Source organism: Heloderma suspectum, chromosome 3, assembly GCF_057233095.1.
Source record: "Heloderma suspectum isolate Gila_16-S chromosome 3, 16-S_ref, whole genome shotgun sequence".
NCBI lineage: Eukaryota > Metazoa > Chordata > Lepidosauria > Squamata > Helodermatidae > Heloderma > Heloderma suspectum.
Window position 1 is genome coordinate 91,968,165 of NC_139460.1, and position 25,527 is coordinate 91,993,691.

The 25,527-nt window shown below is 42.3% G+C and overlaps 1 protein-coding gene across 5 annotated transcripts in view; it reads left to right on the plus strand.

The window, feature by feature from the left end:
- SLC37A1 (solute carrier family 37 member 1) overlaps positions 1-22,745 on the plus strand; it is a 46,700-nt gene extending 23,955 nt beyond the window's left edge. For 3 of the 5 annotated variants that reach the window (XM_084843812.1, XM_084843809.1, XM_084843808.1), the window contains 8 exons: positions 1,103-1,165; positions 3,102-3,187; positions 3,876-3,924; positions 8,805-8,878; positions 9,920-9,998; positions 12,240-12,337; positions 15,379-15,431; positions 20,588-22,736. In XM_084843812.1, the coding sequence (XP_084699938.1) occupies positions 1,103-1,165; positions 3,102-3,187; positions 3,876-3,924; positions 8,805-8,878; positions 9,920-9,998; positions 12,240-12,337; positions 15,379-15,431; positions 20,588-20,603 (518 nt within the window). In that variant the 3' untranslated portion in view covers positions 20,604-22,736. Of the gene's footprint in view, positions 1-1,102; positions 1,166-3,101; positions 3,188-3,875; positions 3,925-8,804; positions 8,879-9,919; positions 9,999-12,239; positions 12,338-15,378; positions 15,432-20,587 lie in introns of all 5 variants that reach the window. The other 2 variants (XM_084843811.1, XM_084843810.1) reach the window with 2 other exon arrangements.
- The last annotated feature ends 2,782 nt before the right edge of the window (positions 22,746-25,527 follow it).

Sequence of the window (25,527 nt, forward strand, 5' to 3'; positions counted from 1 at the left end):
TGTGAAAAGAGGAAGTCGTGCAATAATAGGAGCTATGCCACAGCACCATCTAGTGGCTGTATAATGAACCATATAGAACTCACAAATAAAGGGGGAGAAAGGGAAGCTCATGTAAAGGGCCAATCTTAATCCCACAAAGAATCCAAAAGCAGATGCCCTGGTGCAATTGTAGGATAAAAAGCTTCTGAGTGGAGAAGTCCTAAGCTAATAGCAACTAGGGGAAAATTGCACTAGGAAAGGGTTAAACTTTCCCAGAGCATCATTTGTTCAGTCTTCAAAGCAGTCCCATGGGGCTATTCATTATCAAAACAAAATAGCAGGAGATACTAATCATGGCTCTTCCACACGAGGCAGCATATTTGGATTCTCAGTCTCCCTTCCAGGCACTGACCTAGACACACACTTACTTAGCTTCATCAGTCTTGTTTTATCCTGTGTCTTCATACCATGTCCTGTAGTAACAGTAGATTTAAGGATGATATCCCGAGTGTGATTATAGGAGGCTCTGTATGGTAGGAAAGAGGTACTATAAACAACCACACAATTTTGCTAAGCCTTTAAGAATGGTAAGCGTTTAATATATGCCATATTATAGTGCTACCTCATTTTGGGTTAATAGCCTAATGGCAAATTATGATTCACTTGTATTCTAGAAGAACTACATAGAAGCCGATTCCCAGGGAGAGGTGCTCCACTTGTGTTTTAATTTGGCACTTGTGCCAGAGAGCAGAATGTATAATTCATTATTTCTGGCTAGGTATTCAGACCTGGAAGAACAATACCCTATTAGAAAAAACAAGCAAGAAATATACAGAATAGGACCCAATGCAGAATCTTTTCTATATTCATAGATCATTTCATGATGTATGAGGCTTTATATCCCTCCCTACTAATATTAGATGGTAAAAGACAGTGTGGGCAAGAATTCATTATATTTCCAAAATGATTACTTGCATCCAGTAACTTAATTCTTCCTTGAGGGAATGGGGTTGGGGGAAGCTAATTTACACATCACTGCACAAATAGTTGTTTTCTGGGCCAGTTTCATGGCATTTGGGAATACCTAAACTATTCCTGGTATACTATTTTATTTTTCTGACAGAACATCTTGATGCCAAAAAAGCAGGTGATCTTTCCACACTATTTGATGTTGGAGGAATCTTTGGTGAGTTTGCAACTGTAGGTTTCTATTGCATTAAAACCCGCACAGATGGAATCTACATGATTTTAAATTGATGGGATATTCTTAGGGCACAATCCTATGGCCACTAGACAGCATCTAGATGACCATAGGGTTTTTTGGTTTCTGGAAACTGAGCTCGGAGCCAGCACAGAGCTCAGAGCCAGGGTTAGATTCTTGGAGAGTGAGTGGATGCAAAGGAATTCAAGGAGTGATAGAGATGCAGCAAGGAAAAGGCTATAGATAGAATAAACAAGAGCACCATCTTTGTCATGTTCAGTCTGAAGTATTAGCAAGAAATCATATGGGAAATGGTAATGGGCAGGTAGAAAGTGCAATTGGACAGATCATGGGAAAATAGTTTCGAAAGCTATTGGCATAAAAGTGGTTAGTCACCAGAAAAACAAGTGTACTCAAAGAAAGGAATAGAGTATAAAGCTTAAGAATTTAAGAAAAACCCTACTGTTTCAGACCAGAGGTCCTATCTAACCCAGCATCCTGCTTCCTGCAGTGACCAACCAGATAGTTCTGAGAACCCCACAGGCTGTAGGGCAGTGGGTGGGCAGAGGGAGACAGCAAAGACATCTGTTCATAATGTATTTTTTCATAAATTCTCTCATGAATTGAATAATAATGGTAAGAGAAGATGCATTATCTGTCCGAGTTTGATCAATTATAGTGCAGAAATCAACTGGGATAGCACTATAGGTTTATGGCTGATGTATACGTAGCCAGAATCTTACTACTTAATCCCAGGCAGTCCACCCTACTCACACACCCAGAGAAGGGCAAATCAATTGACAAAGGGTTTATTACTACACACTAGACAGACACCACATTCCCAACTAGGGATGGATGGACTCACCTCTGTCAGCCATTGTACAGCCCAGTGAGCACTTGGTGAGCACCCAGCAGCCTCCCATCCCCTTGCAAAATGGCGGCTCAGGGTTTTCCATAAAAGTAATGTTGCATAAATGGCCCCTTTACCATCACCATTTATGCAACATTGCTTTTACGGAAACCCCCAAGCCGTCATTTTTTCACAAAATGGTGGCTTGGCAAGGAGATAGCTGGCTGGTGGACACTCATGGACTGCTTGGCAAATGGCCAGGTAAGTGCACAGCGGCTTGGCGAGTCAGGTCAAGGAGGCTGAGCAAGGGGGAGTCTGCTGGGTTCCACCCTCCTCTCAGACTCCTGCAACATCCCTAGTCCCAACAAAACATCAAGACCCACCCTGATAAGTCCTTAGCAAGATGACCAAATACAACTGAGACACATATCTTACTTCTTCATATCTTCGTAGGCAGATTAATCCCAAACTTCACAAACCCAGAGTCCTGTAGCAATTACAAAATGTAGCAATATATGTATAGTCACTTGCAGTCTTGGCTGTAGGGAGGACAGGCAAGTCTCCAGACTCCAACTTTGTAGTAGCCACCTGGTCGCGGTTTGTAACAATTGAGTCCTCACATCTTGAAGAAAACACTCTCTCAGCTTCCAGTTGCAGGCAGTCTCTGGCCTCAGCAGAATTAGCACAGCAGACTTCCTTCTCCAGAAAGCATGAAAATTTACGATGAAGCTCCTAAATTCTTTATCGAAGCCTCCCACACCCTGTCCATGAATCTCTTCTCCTTTCAACACCCTTTTTGAACAAGAATGAGCAACAGCAGCAGGAATGCATTCCCCCTCTTCTCTTTCTCCCTCCGGGCTTTGGCGTAAATGCACACCTGGTCAAGATGAGCACACCGACATTAACTCCCTATTAACTCTTTCCAACTGATAGGACTGCATTTGTTACATATATGTAGTGCACCTTTTAAAAATGTTAATTTATTTACATGCAGGGAAATATGGTATCGAATGCAGTTGTGAATATATAAAAAAAACTCTGTATGATGTCAAGTTCCCCTTTTTTCTGCAGGTGGAATTTTGGCAGGTATAATATCAGACCGACTGAAAAAAAGGGCTACAACTTGTGGCATGATGCTGTTGATTGCTGCACCCACAGTAAGATCTGCTATCATTACTCTGGTGATAAAATAAAATTGTTGATGACTCTATTGTCTGCTAGTAGGTGTTGATTTAATGATATGGTGATGCATTTATGTGGTGTGGAGAGAGCCAGCGTGGTGTAGTGGTCCGAGTGTTGGACTGGGAGCCGGGAGATCCAGGTTCTAGTCCCCACTTGGCCATGGAAGCTCACTGGGTAACTTTGGGCCAGTCACAGACTCTCAGCCCAGCCTACCTCACAGGGTTGTTGTTGTGAGGGTAAGATGGAGAGGAGGAGGATAATTTAAGCCATCTTGGGTTCCTTGCAAGAGGGAAAAAGGTGGGATATGAATGCAAAACATACATGCATACATACATTTATGTTCTGATGTTGTGACTGTTTAAGTTAAGCTTTTTTCCCTCTAAAAGATATGATACACACACACACCCTAAGATAATGAGAAATGAAAGTAGCATTTACTAACGTGAAAATGATTTAATCCTAGAGCTGACCTTGCTATCTATACACCAGAGAACTGAAGCAGGTGTATCACTTCCTACCATCTATGCCTATAGATCCCAAAATGCAAAATAATGCTGATTTATTGATTTATATTTAGCAAAGATAGATAGCTAGTCTTGTTATTGGAAGTGTAAAGTTACATGATGATTTGAGCTAACTATGTGATGTTTATGCCCACCTTAGCTGTATGTATTCTCTGCAATCAGTAAAATGGGCTCTGAAGCCACAATAGGTGAGTTCCCAATTTTCTTGTAATTTTGTTTACTTTTAATATGGATTGATTTAAATATTGTAATGAGCATTTGGGGTTGTTCTGAATGATCTCCTGGTGATCCCTTCCAGGTCTGATTCTTGACTCTATGAGCGGGTTCACACATCACGCTAAGCCACCCTGTGAATAAGCCACGTTGGGTTGGTTGTTCGCTGAACAACCCATGGTATGCCTGACAGATGGTCGGGCCTGTGGTGGCTTGTTCTTCCCCTCCTTCCCCCTCAGTCCTCCAGCTGACTCCAGCACATATCCCAGGCACCTTTGAGGATACAAACCCATCTTGTATCCTCACCCCAGCCCCCTCTCCACTCCAGTTGCTTCCCCTTTTCATTGGCTACCTTTAAAAAAAAAAAAAAAAGAGTGGCAAACAAGTGACAGTCCTTCCAGTGGGAGGGCAGCCACTGGCAAGGGAGGCTGGAGGCGGCACTGGCAAGACCATGAAGAGCAGCATGGGATTTTTTGCCACTCTTGCCAAGCACTGTAGCCAATCCTGGCAACCCATGATCAAATCACTCACCCAGGTTTGGATGACATGACAACCCACCATGGGTACAAACACCGTGGTTGTTTGCGAAAAATAAGCCACCTTCAGAGAACGCACTGGGTTTGGATGGCACAACAATCCACCCTGGCTGGCTGTCCATGGTGGGTTGTCATCTCATACAAATCCAGTCAGTGAGTTTGGGTTGCTTTGTGGCAAGATCTCTTAAAACCTGACAAAAAAATTGTTGATAACCAGTAACATCCAGGTGGTATGTCTCAGTCGGAGCTAATATAGCCCCCAAATGCATAGGTGTTGGGAAAAGATGACTCATCCTTATCACCTGTACTCCACTACACCAAAGAAAGGGGGCAAGGTTATTCCGCCACTTTCTCCCTCCTCAAGATCATCACGTTCTGTGCGTGAGGAAGCCGGCAGTTTTGGGAGGGAGACTGAAAGAAATAAAGAGAACTGAGTTGCGCTCTGCAAGAGTCCTATGGTGCTGGTAGCTGCCCTAGAAATTTAATGGGGGGAGGGGGGAGAGAATCTGCTGCAGTGTTAATGCTATGAGCCTCCATTTTATGCTCATCCTGTATATATTTAAGTAAACCATCTATCACAAACATGCCATAAACCTCCAGTAACCTCATTCCAAGGAAATTCCCGGAGTTCTCACCACTCAGAAAATTGTGGTGCAGAACAAGATAGATAGATACATACATACATACAGAAATGTATTTAACAATACATGATGAAACACAAGCACTGAATATAGGGCTAAGTCTAATGTTCCTAATTATATTTATAGACCAGTTCTATTACCTTTTCCTGTTTACTTCACTTGGGGGGTCATCTGCTCCTGACAGCACTGTAACTCATGAGCCACAATCTCACAGATCGTTCATGCCCACAGCAACATCAGTGATCTGAAACATACATTATTCCTCTGTTGACAGTTCACAGTTTGCAAAAGCTGATGGACTATAGTGGAATTAGCTCCACTCCCTTCCTGCAGCACATGTTGTTATGGGTGTATGAAGTCATCAAGTTCAGAGAGGCTCTAGCCAGCCAGGGCTGTGTTTCCACCTGTGATTTACTCCAATGTGGTTGTGTGGTGAGGTCTCTGTGTTTCTGTGATGCTGTAGCCATTCAGCACCAGCCCTGCATTTTAACATGGAAAAAACGCTTCTTCTGAGACTGGTTATAGTAGGGATGTCAGAGAATTTCGCCACGAATCTCGGGGAGGTCGAATGCCAACGCATTCGGCCCCCCGAAATTGGTGGCGAAACGGTCTGCCCCCCCCGTCCCCGCCCTGGGACAGGACTTACCTTGGGCAAATCCTCCTGGCGGCGGCAGCTCCGGCAGCGGTTCTGCGGCAGCAGCTCCAGCAGCCGGTCTTCCGACTGGCTGCCGCCGCTGCTATTTCCAATAAAACAACAACAACAACAACATGATAGGCTACATAAAGATTTACATAGCCTATCACGGCTAGATCTTTAAAAAAATACCATGATAGGCTACATAAATGTTTATGTAGCCTATCACGGCTGAGTAAAAAATAAAAAATAAAAAACCGCGTGTACGCAAATGGCGGCGCCCATGGGCGCCACCATTTGCGTTCCTTATTTTGGCACGTCTAGTCTACGTAAACATTTACGTAGACTACAGCGAAAATAAGGGGAACGCAAATAGCGTAATGTCTACGCTATTTGCGTTCCCCTTATTTTCGCCGTAGTCTACGTAAATGTTTACGTAGAGTAGACATGCCAAAATAAGGAATGCAAATGGCGGCGCCCATGGGCGCCACCATTTGTGTACACGCGGTGTTTTGTTTTGTTTTTTTACTCAGCCGTCATAGGCTACGTAAACATTTACGTAGCCTATCACGGCTGATTGCAGGGGCGCAAATGGCGGCGGCTATGGCCACTGCCATTTGCGGCCTGGCCGGCCAGGATTCGGGGGTGGAGGGACGGAGCGCCTCCCCCCCCGGCCAGAATTTCAGGGGGAGGGACGGAGCGCCTCTCCCCACCGCGAATCAAATTTCGTTACAGGTAAGTGACTTTCGTACATCCCTAGGTTATAGTCTGACTTTTCCAGCTTACTTTGGCTCCATTACTGACCTGTTCCCACAAATCACACTGGGATTGGTATCACAGTCCTGCCCATGGGGCTTGTAGCCCGGCCTTTGTGAGTACGTCGCTCTGACCTCAGTGACCCAACCCTTTCCCTCCCTGTTTTCTGGAAGTTTCATCACTGTTTTGGAGCAGGATGCTGAGGGAAGAACTTTAAAACATCATTGAAAATAAGCACTAGAACACAGCCCATGACCCCAGTCAAGGGGTGTTTTCTTCCATTCTGATGAATGAGGCTTGCCTTCTCAATGACCACAGAAATAACAGAGAAGTGCTTCAATTGAGACAGCACATATCAAAGCCCAATTCCTTAAATGTGATTAAGCATAATCTTGAGGCTCCAGTCCATTGCCTTAGGACGTAACTCCTTCACAACTTCCTTATAGAGATCCTGTGCATTAAAATGGGACTGGTTTCAGTTTCTTTCCACAACAAACCCATTAGTGTCTCCTCAGAAGTAACTCCCATTGTGCTGAATGAGGGTTGCCTTTGAATGCCCACATCAGGACTTACAGAGTTTCCCCCACAATTGAAATGGCACACTTTTAAGCCCAATTCCTTAAGTGCAATTAAGCGATCAAGCGGGATCTCGAGGCTCCGATGAATCGCCTTAGGAAGAAAGTACTTCACAGCTTCTTTATAGATATCCTGCGGGCTACATGGGGGCTGGTTTCTGTCTTTGTGTTTACTTCTCTCTTTCCCACAACAAACCCATTACTGTCTCATCAGAAGTAACTCCCATTGTGGACAATGAAGTCCTCTGGGTTAAAATGGGGGCTGGTTTCCCTCTTTGTGTTCTCCCCCCACCGTATGTGTATCTACTTGGAAGTAACTCCCATTGTGTTCAATGAGGCTTGCTCCTGAAATGCAGGTGCATCTGAACTTTCAGGGGTAAGGAGAAAGGCGGGGGAAGCCTGTCTTCACAGCAAAGCTGATTCCTTTTTAAAAATCCGGTACTCCTCCATTAGCTTCTCCTTCCATTGTCCTGGAAACACGGTCGAGGAGGTGGGAACACTGATGAGGTAATCAGACCCAACCCAGACTCCACCCAGCCATCAAGAAAATAATTTGATTAGAGCTCAGTGGAAATAGCACAGAGCCCCAGGCTACAGTGATGATAAGCCGGGTCTTTAAGGGCTGTGGAAACAGGAAATGGAGAAGATGCAAATGGGGAAACATCGCAACAAACAAAGTGAAGCCAATAGCGTGGAAACACACTCCAAGAGTCATCATGTATATGTGCATAAAGGAGTAGAATTACTGCCACCTCCCTCAATTTACTTCCCACTCCTATAAAATATGCTTCCTACTCTCTTCTCCAGAGCTGACAGTTTGGAAATGGAAGCAAGAAATGCAGACTATTTCTAGTGATACTTTTATTTAGTATTTCTATATTATGCTTACTGTTTTGCCAGATAATGGTATAGTGAGTAGATTATTGCAATGTTGCAGTTTATCGGTAGCTTAGTCACCAGTAGCAAATAGAAATTGGCCCCTGATTATCAGGACTTGACATACTTGGAAATACAGCACAACACCAAGGGGCCTGCATGTAGCATTCCTTGACTGAACCCTTATATCCACTTAACCTGAGAGTAAGCCCCACTGAACTTAATGGGACTTACTTTCAAATAGACTTTATAGGACTACACTGTGTCACTGTGCTGGGTTCTCTCCCTGTAGAAGAGATGCATACAAGGACTACCAGGTTCAAGGCAATTGCTGGCAATCTTGAACTCAGCAACCAGCAGAGGTGGCAGAAGGTATAGGAGGGTGGGTAGGCAGGGGCAGATATGACAGCAAGATGTATCATGCAGACATGAGAATATGAGACAATTATGTCAACCCACAATTTGTTCCGCCACCTCTGCTGATTTGTCTTAAAGCCCTTTCAATCCTTATTTGCAAGGCTGTAGTAAGCTAAATGTCTAAGTCAACTCAGTTCATGCAATATGTCAAACGAGGATAAGGATGCCAGCCCTCTCTGTTGTATAATTTCTTCCATGCCTATGTCTCTAATATATGCCAGGAACCAACTACTGGCTTTCTATTACTGGATGAACCATTTTTATCATATTAGGTATTTTGGAAAATAGTCTTCCACTGTTTATAATGTCATTGCTGTTTATTTTTAATAAATTCACATTGAATAATAGGTCACATATGGTGTATTGTTGAAGTCAGCGTAAATTCTGAAAATCTGATGATTTTTCTCATCTATTTTCAAGTTATGCTGCTCATCTGTGGAGCTCTTGTAAATGGTCCTTATGCATTGATCACAACAGCTGTTTCAGCTGACTTGGTGAGTGCTTTTCTGTTCTATAAGTACCACTTAGTTTCTGCAATATATTAGTCATTTTCCCTTTGATAAGAACAAGGACACATGAAAGGGAGGTGCACAAACTTGTATAGAAGGATAGAATCCAGGGACAGGTGCAGCCTTTGTCTCTACACCAGCCAAGATCTCTGGGGGTTGAATGTCTCTTGGAGAGGATCCTAGCTTAAACCACACTGGGTTTGTGAAGATGTCTCCCTATTATCTCAATCTGGTTTGGGAACAAAGAGGGTCAGGAAAAGCTGCTGCTTTGTCCTAACACTAATTACTGTGTGTGGATTTAGGAGGGGTTCAGAGGAGATGAACTTCTCCTAAATCTTCCTCTTCTAAAGTCAATGTTACATAAATACCCCAGTCCACAGGTCCTCACATGCAGCAGCAGCTGTGCATAAGAATCGTGGCACCTGTGAAAGAGGTTATTGTTGTGGGGTTAGTGGAACCACAAGGTAGAGGAATATCACGAGTGGGATCCAAGTTCCAAAAGCTGAGATAAATTGTTGCAATATCTAGTTTAGTTCATAAACCTTAAGGCAGCCTTCCCCAACCTGGTGCTCTCCAGATGTGTTGGACTACAACTCCCAGAATTTTGGGAGTTGTAGACTAACATATGGAGGGCACCAGGTTGGGGAAGCCTGCCTTAAAGTCCCTTTATTAGACAGAACCCTGCCTTAAATTCCCTCTATTACCAGAAAAAAAAAATTACATTTCAGTTTAGACTTCTTTAAAAGTTTTCACAAAATCTTCACCTGGAATTTTTTCCAGAAGTTCTAGGGCACGTAAGTCTTTAGAATCCATTTGGATTGTGGAAACTTCAATGTACTGCTGATACATTTCAGTGATGACATTGTGCTATAGATACTGAATGTGTCTAGCTAAATCTTGTTTTGTTGTTTCTTTCAACATCTTTTCAAGCAGGGGAAGAAAGATGTATAGTATAAAGGAGAAATATGGTTAATATTCCCATTTTCTGTGTTAAATTATTAAGGACTGAATGTTTTGTCATTAAAGGGTACCCATAAAAGTCTTAAGGGAAATGCAAGAGCGCTCTCCACTGTTACAGCCATCATTGATGGCACAGGTTCCGTAGGTAAGTGATCATTCTCAATATACCTGCCTTAAAAGCAAGACTGAAAAGTTCAATAGAAGGCTCTAGATGTCGCAAATTTGCCTGTACAGACATGAAAACCTAGGCCAGTCATCTGCAATTCTTTTTCAATGGGTAATAAGGGAGAATGAGACGATGAAAGCCCACTACAAGTACCATAGCAGTACAGTCTGGTTGTGTGAAGATGGCCTCTGTGTGTATATATCTGCCACTCAGTAATTTGCCTCATACATATTCAGCTTCGAGTCCTTAGAGAATCCTTCTAGCCACCATTCTTGTGTCTTTCCAATCCTCCCCACGCCTAATGATGCCTACAGTCTTATCTGGCAGGGATAGGCAATGTGATGCCTATGGGCACCAACACGCTCTCTGGACACCTTTCTTGGTGCCCACCAAGATGCCCTACCCCTCCCACTCTTCTTTTAAATTAACACATTTTCTTACTGGCAGCTGGGATTGTTGTGAAATAGGTTTCTGTTGGTGTGGAGAACTCTGGGTTCAAAGGAGTTGTGTAGTGTGTTGGGGCTCAGACCCCACCTCTGCCTTGTACTCAGTCTTTTGGCCAGGTTACTTTTCCTTCACTATGCCTCCCATGGCAGCCATTTTGTGGCCATGCCCAAGACATTTTCCCAAATTGCCAAATGTGCCCATGGCCCCAAAAGGTTGCCTACCTCTGCTATATGGGATGCTTTACCATTGTGGGGGAAGGGAGAGATGTTCTTTCAAATAGCAAGGGGGATATTTCTTGGTATAGTGGTCTAGTTTCCAGTCTCTTCCTTCTCATGTCACCCACCCCTTGTGCACTGCTCCATCATTGAATGCTTTCCTTTTTTTGGCAGCTATGCCTTATGATCACAGATCCCTTGTACACTGATGCCTTTGGTACCCAGAGAACCATCCTGTGACATTGCTGGGTCTTTTGGAGTCCTTGCTCCCATTCTTTATCCTAGAATCCCAGGTGGGGTGTCAGTAGTAAATTGGATTAGATGTGGGTGTAGATCAGGGGTGGCCCTCCAGATGTTTTAGCCTCCAACTCCCACCAACCCTCACCTTTAGCTATGCTGGCTGGGGCTGATGGGAGTTGTAGGCCAAAACACCTGGAGGGCCCAAGTTGCCCACCCCTAGTCTAGATACTCACATTCCACCACTAGAATTAAATCCACCTTCAAACACTGTAATTGTACACCTGCCTTCATTTCTTGGATTATTGAACAGTAGGGGCTTTTAAGAACTATGAGCAGTAGTTGTTTTGGCCTAGAGATGTACTTCACTTTCTGAGTTATAACTCTGTCAGCATCCAATCTCTAACCACCCAAGTTCCCCCTAAGGATTATCATATCCAGTCTCCGAAGCAGGGAAGCAAGCAAGCAAAGGGAGTATGTGGCCGTGGAAGATGGTGAAAATGGCTTGAGGGGTGACAGAAGAGTGGAGAGCTTCTTCTGCCAAGCGCTATGGGGTTGAAGGGTTCACATCTGGTTTGGACCTGGATCCTCCAAACTCCCTCGGTGTGATTCCAAGACAATCTTGGACAAACTCCTGTGTCATCCCTACACCTTCCTGAAAAGCCTGGGATATTGGCAATTTGACTGTTCTTGATCCATAATAATAAAGAAGCCTGGTGTAGGGAGTAGCAGTCTAGTGTACAAGCCCCCTCCTATCCAGGAAAGCTTGCCAGTAATCCATATGTGTGATAGTATGTGGCATCATTTAGAGAAATATAAATGTTTCTTGTTTCTCTGTAACTCTTGCTCATTAAGAGTAGTTGACACAATTGTACTCTCCCTACTCAGCATTTATGCCCACACATCCTGGACACATAACTAGCCTGATGGTTGATTTCCACATTAAAAGGGGAGAGGCCTTTCCTCCCATCATAGTATGTGCCCAGGATGTGGGGGTGTGGGGAGGGTGCTCTCTATAGCTCCTGACACTGCTAGCTGGAATCTTACATCAGGTGACCAGCCTTGCTATACTACCCATATGGGCTACTTTTGAAGTGCTACAGATATGTACTTCCTGGCACTAATTCACCAGCATGTTATCAGTGTCACAATCCAATCAAGACTAATATTTACGGTTTTGTGATGCAGTGGTGGCATATATAGAATTCATCAAATGTGTTACCTATGTTGAATTTTCAGTAAAGTATTGAGCATTGTCCAGCCCATTAGATGTACTGATTCTTGCACTGTATTGCTTTAATGTGTGTGCACTGTATTTTAGGTGCTGCTCTGGGGCCTTTGTTAGCAGGGCTCCTCTCTCCCTCTGGTTGGAACAATGTCTTTTATATGCTGATGATAGCAGATGCCTGTGCCTTATTAGTAAGTCAAAATATACCATAGTATCATACTTCTGTGCTCCATTGGCTCATTTGTTAAAATGTGGACTTCGGTTTAATGAGTTGTCCGTGTTGGTTTGAAAGCATAACGTTCCACGGTGTGGGCACTGTCTGCAGCCAGATGGAACTTTCTGAAACACTCCAGGGTAATTGCACTCTAGTTTCTGTACATTGCATGTTCATCGGAGGGATTTTTAACAAGAAAAAAAAACCCTATCTAAATAGGTTTCAGTATTAGTTCTCATTACAATTCTTTGTGTATTAGCTAGCAGTAACATGCAAAAACTACTCAGTAAAGGAAGCAAGTTTTTTTTCCTGTTTCCCAAACGGCATCACAGATACTATTATTACAGTGCTAAAAACTAGCACCATAACCATAGTAGCCTTCCCCTACAACTCCCCTACAAGTTGTAGTTGGACTACAACTCCCATCATCAGCCAGCACAGGGCTGGTATTTACATAGGTATCAGCTGTTGTGAGATTATATAAGGGCACTATATTCCAGTGATTCATATCATGGAGGTTCTGTGCTCTACGTTGTCAGATTCACTTCCTAATTTTATTCTTATTGGGTTTACTGAAATAGATGTGATAATCTTGAGAGTACTTGTTCTGGTTTTCCCTGTTGTCCTTGCTTTTGAAATTCATGGAGAGAATGGGAGATCTAATTTTCACTTGTGAAGCTTAAACTGTTTTTGAGCATCTCTAACATAAATGTCTGACTGTTGCTAATACATAAGAGAAAGTGGGAAAGAGGCACTTGTAATGTGAAGTAGTTGCCTGACCAGTTTGGTCAGGATTTGACCAAAACCACAGTCCACCCCTAATATATATTGTATCTATAATATGTAGTTGTTGACAGTGGAGAATGATTCATGTTTAGGCCTCCACTCTGAAAAGCATTAGGTTAATATAGTACTACTGACTTTAGTAAAAACTGTCCTGAGATGAGATCTTAAAGAAGAGTAGGAAGGCTGCCCACTTGCTTTCAGCATTTTTGTGTGGGCAATCTTTATTGCCCCAAACACCACAGGGCATAGAGTGGTGGATCAGGGTGGCATAAAGGTGGCACCTCTCGCACACATAGTCACACACACAACCTTCCCCCTCACCCCCCATTCTCAAACAGAAACACACACACACCTCAGTGTGCAGGGATGGGGAGGTTTAAATCCCCTGCCCAATGTGCTGAGATCCCATCGTACATCCCCCCTCCCGATCTGATTGGAAGATGGTGCGCAGAGATAACTGTCCCTGCATGCTTGCCTTCCCATCCCAATTACGTTCCAGTCTACCCACGAAACAGCTTTTTGTTGGACTGGCCAAAGCACAGTTCTCCTAGGCAGGAAGGCTCACAGGGATAACTCCCTGTGTGCTGTCCTGGACATCACAATCACAGCTGTTTGGCAGGCTGGTGATAGTTATTTCCATGCACCTCCTCCCCATCACCATCACAGTGTACCGAACAGGGCAGTTCAGGAGCTTAGGCACCATAGCAAGCTAAAGCCAAAGCAGTCTACATGCTGTCTGAAGGTTGCTCAGCTGTGGTCTACATCTTTAAGGAAGCTGCAGGGATTGCGTACAATTGTTCCTCTGAGAGTAAGATGTGTAATCCAATTTGTAAAAATCAAGCCTCAGTGGTACATAAAGGCTGCACCAAATATTTGTCTCCCAAATCCTTGGGAAGGGAATGAAATGTCCCTGAAAATCTTTCACTCTACCTTCCCCTACCGCTTTTGTACAGTTGCTTTGGACCCACATTTTATTTTTGCTAGCTGTCATCTTTCCCCAGTTATATCATTATGACAATTTATAGTGAGGTCAGTGCTTCCTGTCCATGTGGTGGCATTATGAAGCCAATTCAGAGAAAGCATTATCCTCATTCTGAATGCATGAACACTTTCACCCCTGTCTTGCCTCCAAGCCCTGAAAAATTACAGAGAAGAAGGTGCTTTTCCGGGCGTGTAAAAACTTAGCTGTACATAACAGTCTTCCTGTTTTCTTCAAGTACTGTCTTTATTATTGACAATTATTGCAGTAGATGTAGACTGATTATTCAGGAACATGTGCATACTGACAGAATGTATTGCTGAGAATGAACTATCGTCACAAGGATTAAACTTGTTGATCGTGGAGATGGCAGTGGTACATTTTCAGAGTGGTATAAATGATAACCCACAACCCAACCCAGCCAGTTTCCCAATGGACATAGTCTCCCTCTGCTGGATTCTTTAGTGTTCTGCAGCTACAGTTTTTGTTCCCTGCCAGTATAGATTATGTTCATATTTGGTCTTAGATACACATAATTCTGTAAGTGGTTCGTTGAATCGTATATTTAGTGGTTAGTGGTTTAATATTTAGAGGTGTTAAAATTAATCCACTAGCTATCAAAAATCCATTATATGTCCATTGCTTGAAATGGACAGTAGTTTAAATTAGGGGATTACAAACCTTTTGTTTCCCACATTTTTCATATAAAACCTTTAGGCCCGATGTGAGCCCTGCCCCCCTTACACTAGAAGGCAGAAATTTGCCACTAATTCCTAAGGTAAACTTCACCCACATAACCAGATACCATCTTCCATTTTTTGTTGCAACATTTTTGGTTGCTTTGCATACACATTCACCTGTGGGGGATGGGGGCTCTGATCTCGGAATGAATCTATTCTGGGTTTCAGTCAGAACCAGCCAGAACTCTAAAGGAGCTATCCAAGGCGCTGAACCCTATCCCCCCAAATAGCTTCAGCACCTTGGATAGCTCCTTTAGAGTTTGGCTTTAGAGTTCTGACTGAAACCCAGAATGCATCCACTGAAATCGGAGCCTCCACTGACATGCCCTTTTGTTATGGTTCCAGGAGCATTCATTCCCTCTGACCTGCCCTCTCTTCTTCCTGGTTTCTTATGCGCTGTCAGGTGCTCAAGTACCTCATTTTAGACAGTATAATGATTTAAATGAAGTATTAATCAGGGTTATTTTTGCTCTTACCTCCTGGCATATAACTTTTTTTTTATTATTTGTTCAGTTCTTACTCCGCCTTATACGAAAGGAACTTCAATGTAGTCTGGACCAGACCCTGTAAGTTCTTGCTTAACTTCCTATGTGCTGAGACAGTTTATGTGATTTTTAAAAATACTATTTTTATCCAACATGTCTTTCCATGCAAAAATAATATGGCAACTTTTTTTTCCTTTTCTTTGTTTGGATTTCTGTACTGCTTAATAGCTTCTAAGTAATTTCTCTTACCCCTTCATGGATCACTGCCTTGTTGTGGCGAAGGGGCTTGCGTAACTCAGTGAAGCCATAAGCTATGCTGTGCAGGGCCACCCAAGACGGACAGGTCATGGCAGAGAGTTCTGACAAAATGTGGTCCACTGGAGAAGGAAATGGCAACCCACTCCAGTATTCTTGCCAAGAAAACCCCATGGAACGTATCACAAGGCTAAAAGAGATGACGCCGGAAGATGAGCCCCTCAGGTCGGAAGGTGTCCAATATACTACTGGAGAAGAGCAGAGGGTATTTCCAAGTAGCGCCAGAAAGAGTGAAGTGGCTGGGCCAAAGCCGAAAGGACACTCAGCTGTGGATGTGTCTGGTTGTGAAAAGAAAGTCCGATGCTGTAAAGAACAATATTGTTTAGCAACCTGGAATGTCAGATCAATGAATCAAGGTAAGCTGGAGGTGGTCGAACATGAGATGGCAAGATTGAACATCGACATCTTGGGAATCAGCGAACTAAAATGGACAAGCATGGGCGAATTTAATTTGGGTGACCATCATATGTACTACTGTGGGCAAGAATCCCTTAGAAGAAATGGAGTAGCACTCATAGTCAACAAAAGGGTGGGAAAAGCAGTACTGGGGTACAATCTCAAAAACGACAGAATGATCTCAGTACAAATCCAAGGCAAACCATTCAACATCACAGTAATTCAAGTCTACGCCCCAACCACTGAGGCCGAAGAAGCTGAGGTTGATTGGTTCTATGAAGACCTACGACACCTTCTAGAACTAACACCAAAAAAAGATGTCCTTTTCATCATAGGGGATTGGAATGCTAAAGTAGGAAGTCAAGAAATCACCGGGATAACAGGCAAGCATGGCCTTGGTGTACAAAATGAAGCAGGACAAAGGCTAATAGAGTTTTGCCAAGAGAACACGCTGATCATAGCAAACACTCTTTTCCAACAACACAAGAGGCGACTCTACACATGGACATCACCAGATGGTCAATATCGAAATCAGATTGATTATGTCCTTTGCAGCCAAAGATGCAGATGCTCTATACAGTCAGTAAAAACAAGACCTGGAGCTGACTGTGGCTCAGATCATGAGCTTCTTATTGCAAAATTTCGGCTTAAATTGAAGAACGTAGGGAAAACCACTAAACCATTCAGGTATGACCTAAATCATATCCCATATGAATATACAGTGGAGGTGAGGAATAGATTTCAGGGATTAGACCTGATAGACAGAGTGCCTGAGGAACTATGGACGGAGGTCCGTAACATTGTTCAGGAGGCAGCAACTCAATCCACCCCAAAGAAAAAGAAAAAGAAATGCAAGAAAGCCAAGTGGCTGTCTGATGAGGCTTTACAAGTGGCTGAGGAACGAAGGGAAGTGAAAAGCAAGGGAGAAAGGGGAAGATATATCCAACTGAATGCAGAGTTCCAAAGAATAGCAAGGAGAGACAAGAAGGCCTTCTTAAATGAACAATGCAAAGAAATCGAGGAAAACAATAGAATGGGAAAGACTAGAGATCTTTTCAAGAAAATTGGAGATATCAAGGGAACGTTTTGTGCAAAGATGGGCATGATAAAGGACAAAGAAGGCAGGGACCTAACAGATGCAGATGAGATTAAGAAGAGGTGGAAAGAATACACAGAAGAACTATACAGGAAAGATCTGAATGTCCCTGATAGCCATGATAGTGCGGTCACTGAACTTGAGCCGGACATCCTAGAGAGTGAAGTCAAGTGGGCCTTAGGAAGCATTACTAACAACAAAGCTAGCGGAGATGACAGTATTCCAGCTGAGCTATTTAAGATCCTAAAAGTTGATGCTGTTAAAATGCTGCACTCAATATGCCAACAAATTTGGAACACTCAACAGTGGCCACAAGACTGGAAAAGATCAGTTTACATTCCAATTCCAAAGAAGGGCAATGCCAAAGTGTGTTCAAACTACTGTACAATTGCGCTTATTTCACATGCCAGCAAGGTTACGCTCAAAATCCTACAAGCTAGGCTTCAGCAGCATGTGAACCGAGAACTACCGGAAGTACAAGCTGGGTTTCGAAGAGGCAGAGGAACTAGAGATCAAATTGCCAACATTTGCTGGATCATGGGGAAAGCAAGAGAATTCCAGAAAATGTCTATTTCTGCTTCATTGACTACGCTAAAGCCTTTGATTGTGTGGATCACAACAAACTGTGGCAAATTCTTAAAGAGATGGGAGTACCAGACCACCTTACCTGTCTCCTGAGAAACCTGTACGAGGGTCAAGAAGCAACAGTAAGAACCGGACATGGAACAACTGATTGGTTCAAAATTGGGAAAGGAGTATGACAAGGCTGTATATTGTTGCCCTGCTTATTTAACTTATATGCAGAGTACATCATGAGAAATGCCGGGTTGGATGAATCACAGGTCAGAATTAAGATTGCCGGGGGAATTATCAACAACCTCAGATATGCAGATGATACCACCCTAATGGCAGAAAGTGAAGAGGATCTCAAGAGCCTCTTGTTGAGGGTGAAAGAGGAGAGTGCAAAAGCTGGTTTGAAACTCAATATTAAAAAAACTAAGATCATGGCATCTGGCCCCATCACTTCCTGGCATATGGAAGGGGAAGAAATGGAAGCAGTGACAGATTTTATTTTCTTGGGCTCCAAGATCACCACAGATGGTGACTGTAGCCATGAAATTAAAAGTCGCTTGCTCCTTGGGAGGAAAGCTATGGCAAACCTAGACAGCATAGTAAGAAGCAGAGACATCACCTTGCTGACAAAGGTTCGTATAATCAAAGCTATGGTTTTCCCAGTAGTAATGTATGGCTGTGAGAGCTGGACTATAAGGAAGGCTGAGCGCCAAAGAATTGATGCTTTCAAACTGTGGTGCTGGAGAAGACGCTTACGAGTCCCCTGGACTGCAAGGAGGTCAAATCAGTCAATCCTAAAGGAAATCAACCCTGAGTGCTCATTGGAAGGACAGATACTGAAGCTGAAGCTCAAATATTTTGGCCACCTAATGCGAAGAGAAAACTCTCTGGAAAAGACCCTGATGTTGGGAAAGATTGAAGGCAAAAGGAGAAGGGGACGGCAGAGGATGAGATGGCTAGATAGCATCACCGATGCAATGAATATGAACTTGAACACACACCGGGAGAGAGCGAAGGACAGGAAGGCCTGGCGTGCTATGGTCCATGGGGTCACGAAGAGTCGGACACAACTTAACGACTGAACAACAACAACAATTTCTCTTAAACAAATCTCTTTGAAAATGCTTTTAATTTTTTTTAGAAAAGTAAATTTGATTTTCACATAAATGGATGAGTCTAAATGTATTTTAATTTTGTTTCTTCCAGTTTCATCTTTGTTTACCCAATATGTGTAAACTCCCAATTCTTGTCTTTTTACGCTGTTATCTGAAGGGTGTGTGTGTGTTTATAGATAGACAGACAGAGAGACAGACAGATATAGATGGTCTTCTTCCAGTTTCTAAACTTCAGTGTGGCATGCTTCTTTGGCTGCTGGAGTTGTTATAGCATAAAACTCCTTCAGCTAACACTAACAACAAGAAAAAGGTAAAGAGACCCATATTTGAACATAAGAAAAAATCCCAAATCCATATTAATATAATACCTTTATTAGGTCAACCAAAAATCCCCCAAAATGTACAAGCTTTTTAGAGCATACACATTTTTATGATCTTTTGATTGGTGTAATAAACATATTACACTAATATGAATTCACCTATCAGTCCCTGCCGTGCACACATATATAGCTTCCTTGGATCACTGCTTGGAATTTATATACCACTAAGATCAGAAGACTTGTAACTTACAGACATGTGAAATTAAAATGGAACTGGACCTTGTCCACATCTGAGGCTGCAGCTGGTACAAAGCACACTAGGCTGATTTATGACAGGGATAGGCTACAGTACCACAATATTAAGTTCCTGTTGCCTTTTAAGCACATTTCAAGATGCTGGTTATAACCCATTGCACCCTTAAGCAGTTTTGGCCCTAGATAAATTAGGATGTATACAGCTACCAGGTTTGAAGGACAATGGGAATGAGTTTCCACTTAGGGAGCAATCCTATCTAGATAGGCGGCCACCTCCGAACTCGGGGGTGACCGTCTGTCCAAAGCAGGGCAGGAGAAACATGGAGGGGATCGTTCCTTCCGTGCTTCTCCTGCCCTGCTTTTTCAACTAGACAGCCGATTGTGGCTGTCTAGCCGCGGGGGGATGGAGTGGGGAAGGAGGCTGCTGTACAACACATAGATTGTGTCATACAGGCAGTTACGCTCTCCCTGCCCCGGAACGCCCCCAGCTGCTCTGCACTGCTCTTGCCAGTGTGGAGGACAGGGCTATTCTACGCTGCCGCCGAGGCAGCACAGAAGTGAGGGGAGGCTGATTCCCGGAAAACAATGTATCCTGTGGCCATCTAGCCTCTGTCTAACGGCCATAGGATTGCTCCCTTAGTGTTGCTGTGACCCCAATCCAGTGTAGAGGTGTGATAACAGTACATTTTCCAGAAACTATTGTACATTACCTTATAGTTAACCAAGCTTTTAATGGCCAGCGATGGGTTTAGAAAGGTCTTAGCCATGTTAGCTATAGTTGATTTAATTTATATAAATTTTAAATATAAATAAAATCAATGATAGCTAATTATATATGATTAAAATAAATGTTTCCTGCCTTGAGCTATTCTGGGACATCAATCTCTAAAACTAAAAAGCAAATGAAGGTAAGGAGCTTAGTACTTTGATGTTCGTGATTACTATCTCTTGATACTTATGTATGTATGTCTGTATTACATTTTTATACCACCCAATAGCCAAAGCTCTCTGGGTGGTTCACAACAATTAAAACTATAAAATACCAGACAATAAAATGCAGATGATAAAATACAATATAAAAGTTTAAAACTACAAGATAAAGATAAAAATGATTAAACTGTATCAACTCTTGTTTCTTGCTTACTGATATTTTTCATTCTTTTGTAGGTTTAAAGAACACTGAATTTCTTGCAAGGAGTAAACTCTTTATGTGTGATTTTAAGATAATTATTTTAAAGACTTTGACTGTGATCCAGTATGCCTAGTTATCCCTGTGAGAAGAAGGCCACTCTGCTAAAAAATAAAGTAGGATGATGGGGAAGAGAGGACTCCATCTTGCAAATGTTTCTCTGGATCCTGGTCTTGGTGGAAATATTCTTCTGCATTTGAGTTAGTTTTCCTGAAATGGTTTGCACAATTATGGGAAGGAGGCTTACAAATTTATCTTTCTCTCCCGCCACCCCCAGCCTTTATTTTGCACATATACCAATATCTCAGGAAGGTGAGTGCCCTCAAAGAAATGAGCTACTAGGTATTTTATAGCAGAACTGAGCCAAAGAAAATGTGCCTTGATATTCATTTTGTCTTAAGTAAATGTTATGCTACATGGTTGGTTTTATTAATTTTTTAATAGAATGCCAATAGATGTGAGGAGAAGGCTCTAAGAAACCTAATTAACTTTGGATGTTTGTATGCAGTGGGCTAAGAGAATCAGCAAAATATTGAGCAAAGTGTCCTTCATATCATGTCTGATCTTGCTAGGAATGACTGTTGTTGAATATGTGCTACTTGCTCTGTTATTTAAAAAAAAAAGAAGCAGGTTGTCCCCATTATCCAGCATTAATGACTAACTTATCACACTATTACGATCACAAAGATAATATCCTGTATGTAATAGGCTGGAACCTGCAGTGCCATGTATATATGGCAGTTAATGCTGCAGTTGTCCCCATCTTCTGGAGCTAGTCCCATTGACTTCTATGAGTAAGCAACTAGAAAGCAACATCTTTACCCATCATCACAAGGCAGTAACATCTGCTCCCACTAAATTTCTGGTACTGATCAGGTGATGCTGATTGAAAAGAAGGCTAAACAGTTGATCTAGTTATGACATATGTTTATTTTTATGACTGAGAGCTTTAGAAACTTTGGTCACCACTAAAGTTGCTAGTTGAATTGTTGGTGTCCAGCAAACAATTCATTTGGAGAATTAAAATTAGCCCCCTGATCAGTCACCTCAGAGTGGTCATGCTAATTGTGCTAGCTAATTGATAGTTCTATATCAACTCTTTCATTTAGTTGATATAGAACTGCTCCAAAACTTAAATGAATGGTGAAGCTCCTGCTTTTGCTCTGTGTTTATCAGAATCTCTCATAATTTTGAATTGTGGCAGTTTTCTTTGAAGCTGTAGTATAGATTTCATACAGTTGACCGATGTTGATCCCTGGTCCTGAATTCAGCTCAGTAGAGTGCCCTTATCACACAGTGTGTCTTGTCAGGGAAACAATATTGTTGCTCAAGATCTCAATCGTTCAGCAGCTGAACTTAGATATGCTATTGAGTATTTTCTTCGGTGACAATTGCTATTCATAGTTGCACTGGAACATCTTCCACAGGGTAAGGATGCCCTCGATGATCAGAAGCCCCCAAACTCGGAGATTTCCGATCATCCACTGCAAGGCAGGAGGAGAAACAGAGGAGATCTTCACTTCCCCGTCCTCCTGCCCTGCATTTTTTGCCCATCTAGCAATGGCGCTTGGGGGGAGGAGGTTGGAGAGGCCTCAGGATAGCTCGTATGCTGGCCTCTCCAGTCTCTTCCCTTCTCTCCCACTGAAATGGCCCCTGTTCCCTGCAAGCTCACTTTCCGACTTTGGAGGGCAGCCAGTGCAGTTCTTTCTGCACTGGCTGTGATTGGGCAGGGGCAGATCTCCAACACCCCCTTCCGAGGTCACAGCACTGAGTCCAACCTCGGAAGGGAGAATTCCCAGGGTCCTATGGCCCCTGGGCCATAGCATTGCTTCCTAAGAGCCTTAATTTGTATTGAAATTGCATATAAGGAAAATCTTTCCAAAGGCAGAGAGAAACCTTTATGTATTATCCCACAAAAGCAAGTGTTAACAGTTTGGCACAGTACACTTTCTTCTCAGTCATACTCTAAAATTCCATTTCAATGCATAGCTTGCTTCCAGTCTGCAAATATGTACCACAGAACTTTTTTTAAAAATGAAAGACATATTATATTATGAGCAAAGGTTTTAGGACTTTTCAATATGTATACTATTGATATGTATTTATTAAAGTTCAGTTACTTTCATTTTTCCTGACAATTGGTTTCTTATTTAAAATAATATATACCATAGTTGTAACATAAGCCAGAGTCTTACATGAGAACACAACTTCCATTACTAGTTAGGGCAGCCAGGATTAATGTATGATCCTACAATCTTACATTTTATATCCTCATTTCCCTTCTACTTTTGGCTAATTTTTGGTTTGGAATAGGTGCGGCGATGGTAGTGGTGTGTGTGTGTGAGTGTGTGTACACACACACATATATACATACACACACGCGCGTACACACACATAGATATATATCATTTACGATATTTATATAGCGCTCTACATCAAAAGATTTCGGAGCGGTGAACAGCAAAGATAAAAGAATAAATTATCATGTTAAAACAGTTAAAACACTGTAAAAGAAACAAACATAACGATAGACAGACAGACAGACATGGAGAGAACTTCTTCTTGACATTAGAAGGTCACTGTTCAGTGTTGGTTCTTATGCTGTGAATCTTCGTTGCCTTTGTATACCGGAGTAAATTTGTGCATCCATTTGCTTAGGGCGAAACTAGGTGTTATACCAGAGATACATGAACAGTTGCCTTTTTTTTTTTTTACTGAAAAGAAAGGCTGCCAGTTTGAGTGAAGAAATTATATGGGGAGGGACTGTTTAACTCTTTTCCTTCCCACTGTTTGTCTCCCCAAAATGTCTCTTCCCAAGCTGCTATTAGTAGTATTATTTCTTATTACAATTATTTATATGCCGACATTCAGGATACAAATCCTACCAAGGCATCTTACAAGTTATAGAAAAATAATAAAATCATGGTAAACAATATTAACATTAAAAAAAAAAAAATCATCAAGATCCTTTCCTCAGGGCAGTTGGTGGAAGATGGCCTTGGGACAGTGGGGAAGTCCTGAGGGAACAGGAGCAGGTGTCTGGTGTTACCCTCAGCTACTTTCCTCTCCTCAAATTCTTCTCACAGGGCTGTTGATAGTATATTGCCCTGTATGGGGTGAGGAGAGGAAAATCTGGCTGGAGCAGGCCCTGCGGTCTTCTATAAGAAATTTCTCCCTACAGGAGGAACGATTCAGCGACCCTATATATTTTGCCCAGTGGATGGGAAAGCAGCTGGCAGCAGAGTGACTTTGAGTGGGAAAATGGCATAAAGGCAAAGGCTTTAAAAAGTAGCCCTTCTCCCACAACATTGCTCTTACATTGTAGGTCACTGCTCCTGAGGCTGCTTTTCAGTTTAAACAAATCCATCTAGTTCTCCCTCATATTCTATAGTAATATCTCTAAGGAACAATCTGATCCGTGTACTTTGATATACTTTTCCCCACACAAGCGGTCTTGAATTTGAATACTCAGTACTCCTTGTGATAATTTTATTGCATTTGTCCTTTTCATATATCTCTAAAAGGATTCTGACTGGTCCTTCTGTAATTCATAAGTAACCATACTAGGACAATGTTAGTTTTATGCTTAAGCTAAGCACATTTTTAGTGTTAGACCCGGTATGTGCAGAACTTTGCATTTGGCCTCAACTGCAGAGTCAAGGTACCTGAAATATAAAATGTCTGTAAGCCAGGTAGCCCACCAGATTTCTGCATAACTTAACAGCTAATGCATTGCTTAGATCTCCCATGAGGAATGTCGCTATATAATAAGGCTGTTCGAAATAATGCATGCACTGTTAACAATTACATCATCTGTAACCTTTTCGTTGAGCTCATGAGTGAATGGTTATATAAATCCAGCAGTGGAATGATCTATATAGCTATATCTAAATCTTGTTCCTCAGACACCAGGGAAGAACTACTGTTCTTCTGCAGCAGAGCTATTTCCTTTGTAGGTAAACATACACAAAAAGGCAACAGAGTTGAAAGTCCAAAGGTATGTCCTCCCCATCCTTCACTTTTCTCATATGGATATCAAGGCAAACTAGACATGACTGGTTTACCCCAATCACATAGAAAGAAAGGGGTGGGATCTAGTTGTAACAACAAAAGGAATACAATGGGCTCAGCCCAGCTCATTGCTAGTTTAGCATTAGCATTGCTTTCAAAAACAGCCATTGTGTGTGTGTTCTTTTGAACCCTGGCAAAATTTGGGAGATGAAAGAATACAGCTAATGTTGAGGGGGAGCTCCCCCTTTAAAGTGGAGAGGTGATAGTTTAGGGCTTTAAAGAGCCATTTTAAACCACCAAAAATCTCTGGTTTAAAAAAATTCCCTAAAAAAATTATATCCTCTCTCCCTTTCCCGATATTTACAAGCATTTTACTGCATCTTAAGGAGTTTTGTTTTTTCTCCATCTTGGGTGGCGGTAAACTAGATTTTTAAAGGTAATTTGTAATAGACTCCAGAATCAAGGCCTGGATGGTGATAGTTTAATCTATTAAAGTGACACACCACCCCAGAATCGTGTAGTATTTATTTCCATGGTCTTTCTAGCACTGTCTGACCACATATTCCAAATACTGTTCTTCATAGGGTGTGCTTCTGTTGATAAATTCCAGCTGTGAAGTTTTAAGGTAAAGAGATTTGTTCACTGAAAGACTATGATTATGTTTCTCTGTGATTGTATCAAGACAAATTTCTACTCCTTTTACGGCGGCGGTACAGTGGTAAATGAGCTGGCAGGCTCATTTCTGGATGTCATGTTGGAATCCTCATCTGTTCTTCAGTTGTTTAGGAAAGTAGCTTCAGAGAAATGAGGGGAAGCACTGTTTTATGCAGGCTTTTTTTTAGTTTTTTAAAGATATATGTAGCAGATGTTTGTACATTTTTTTTCAACCTTCCATGTCAGTGCACAG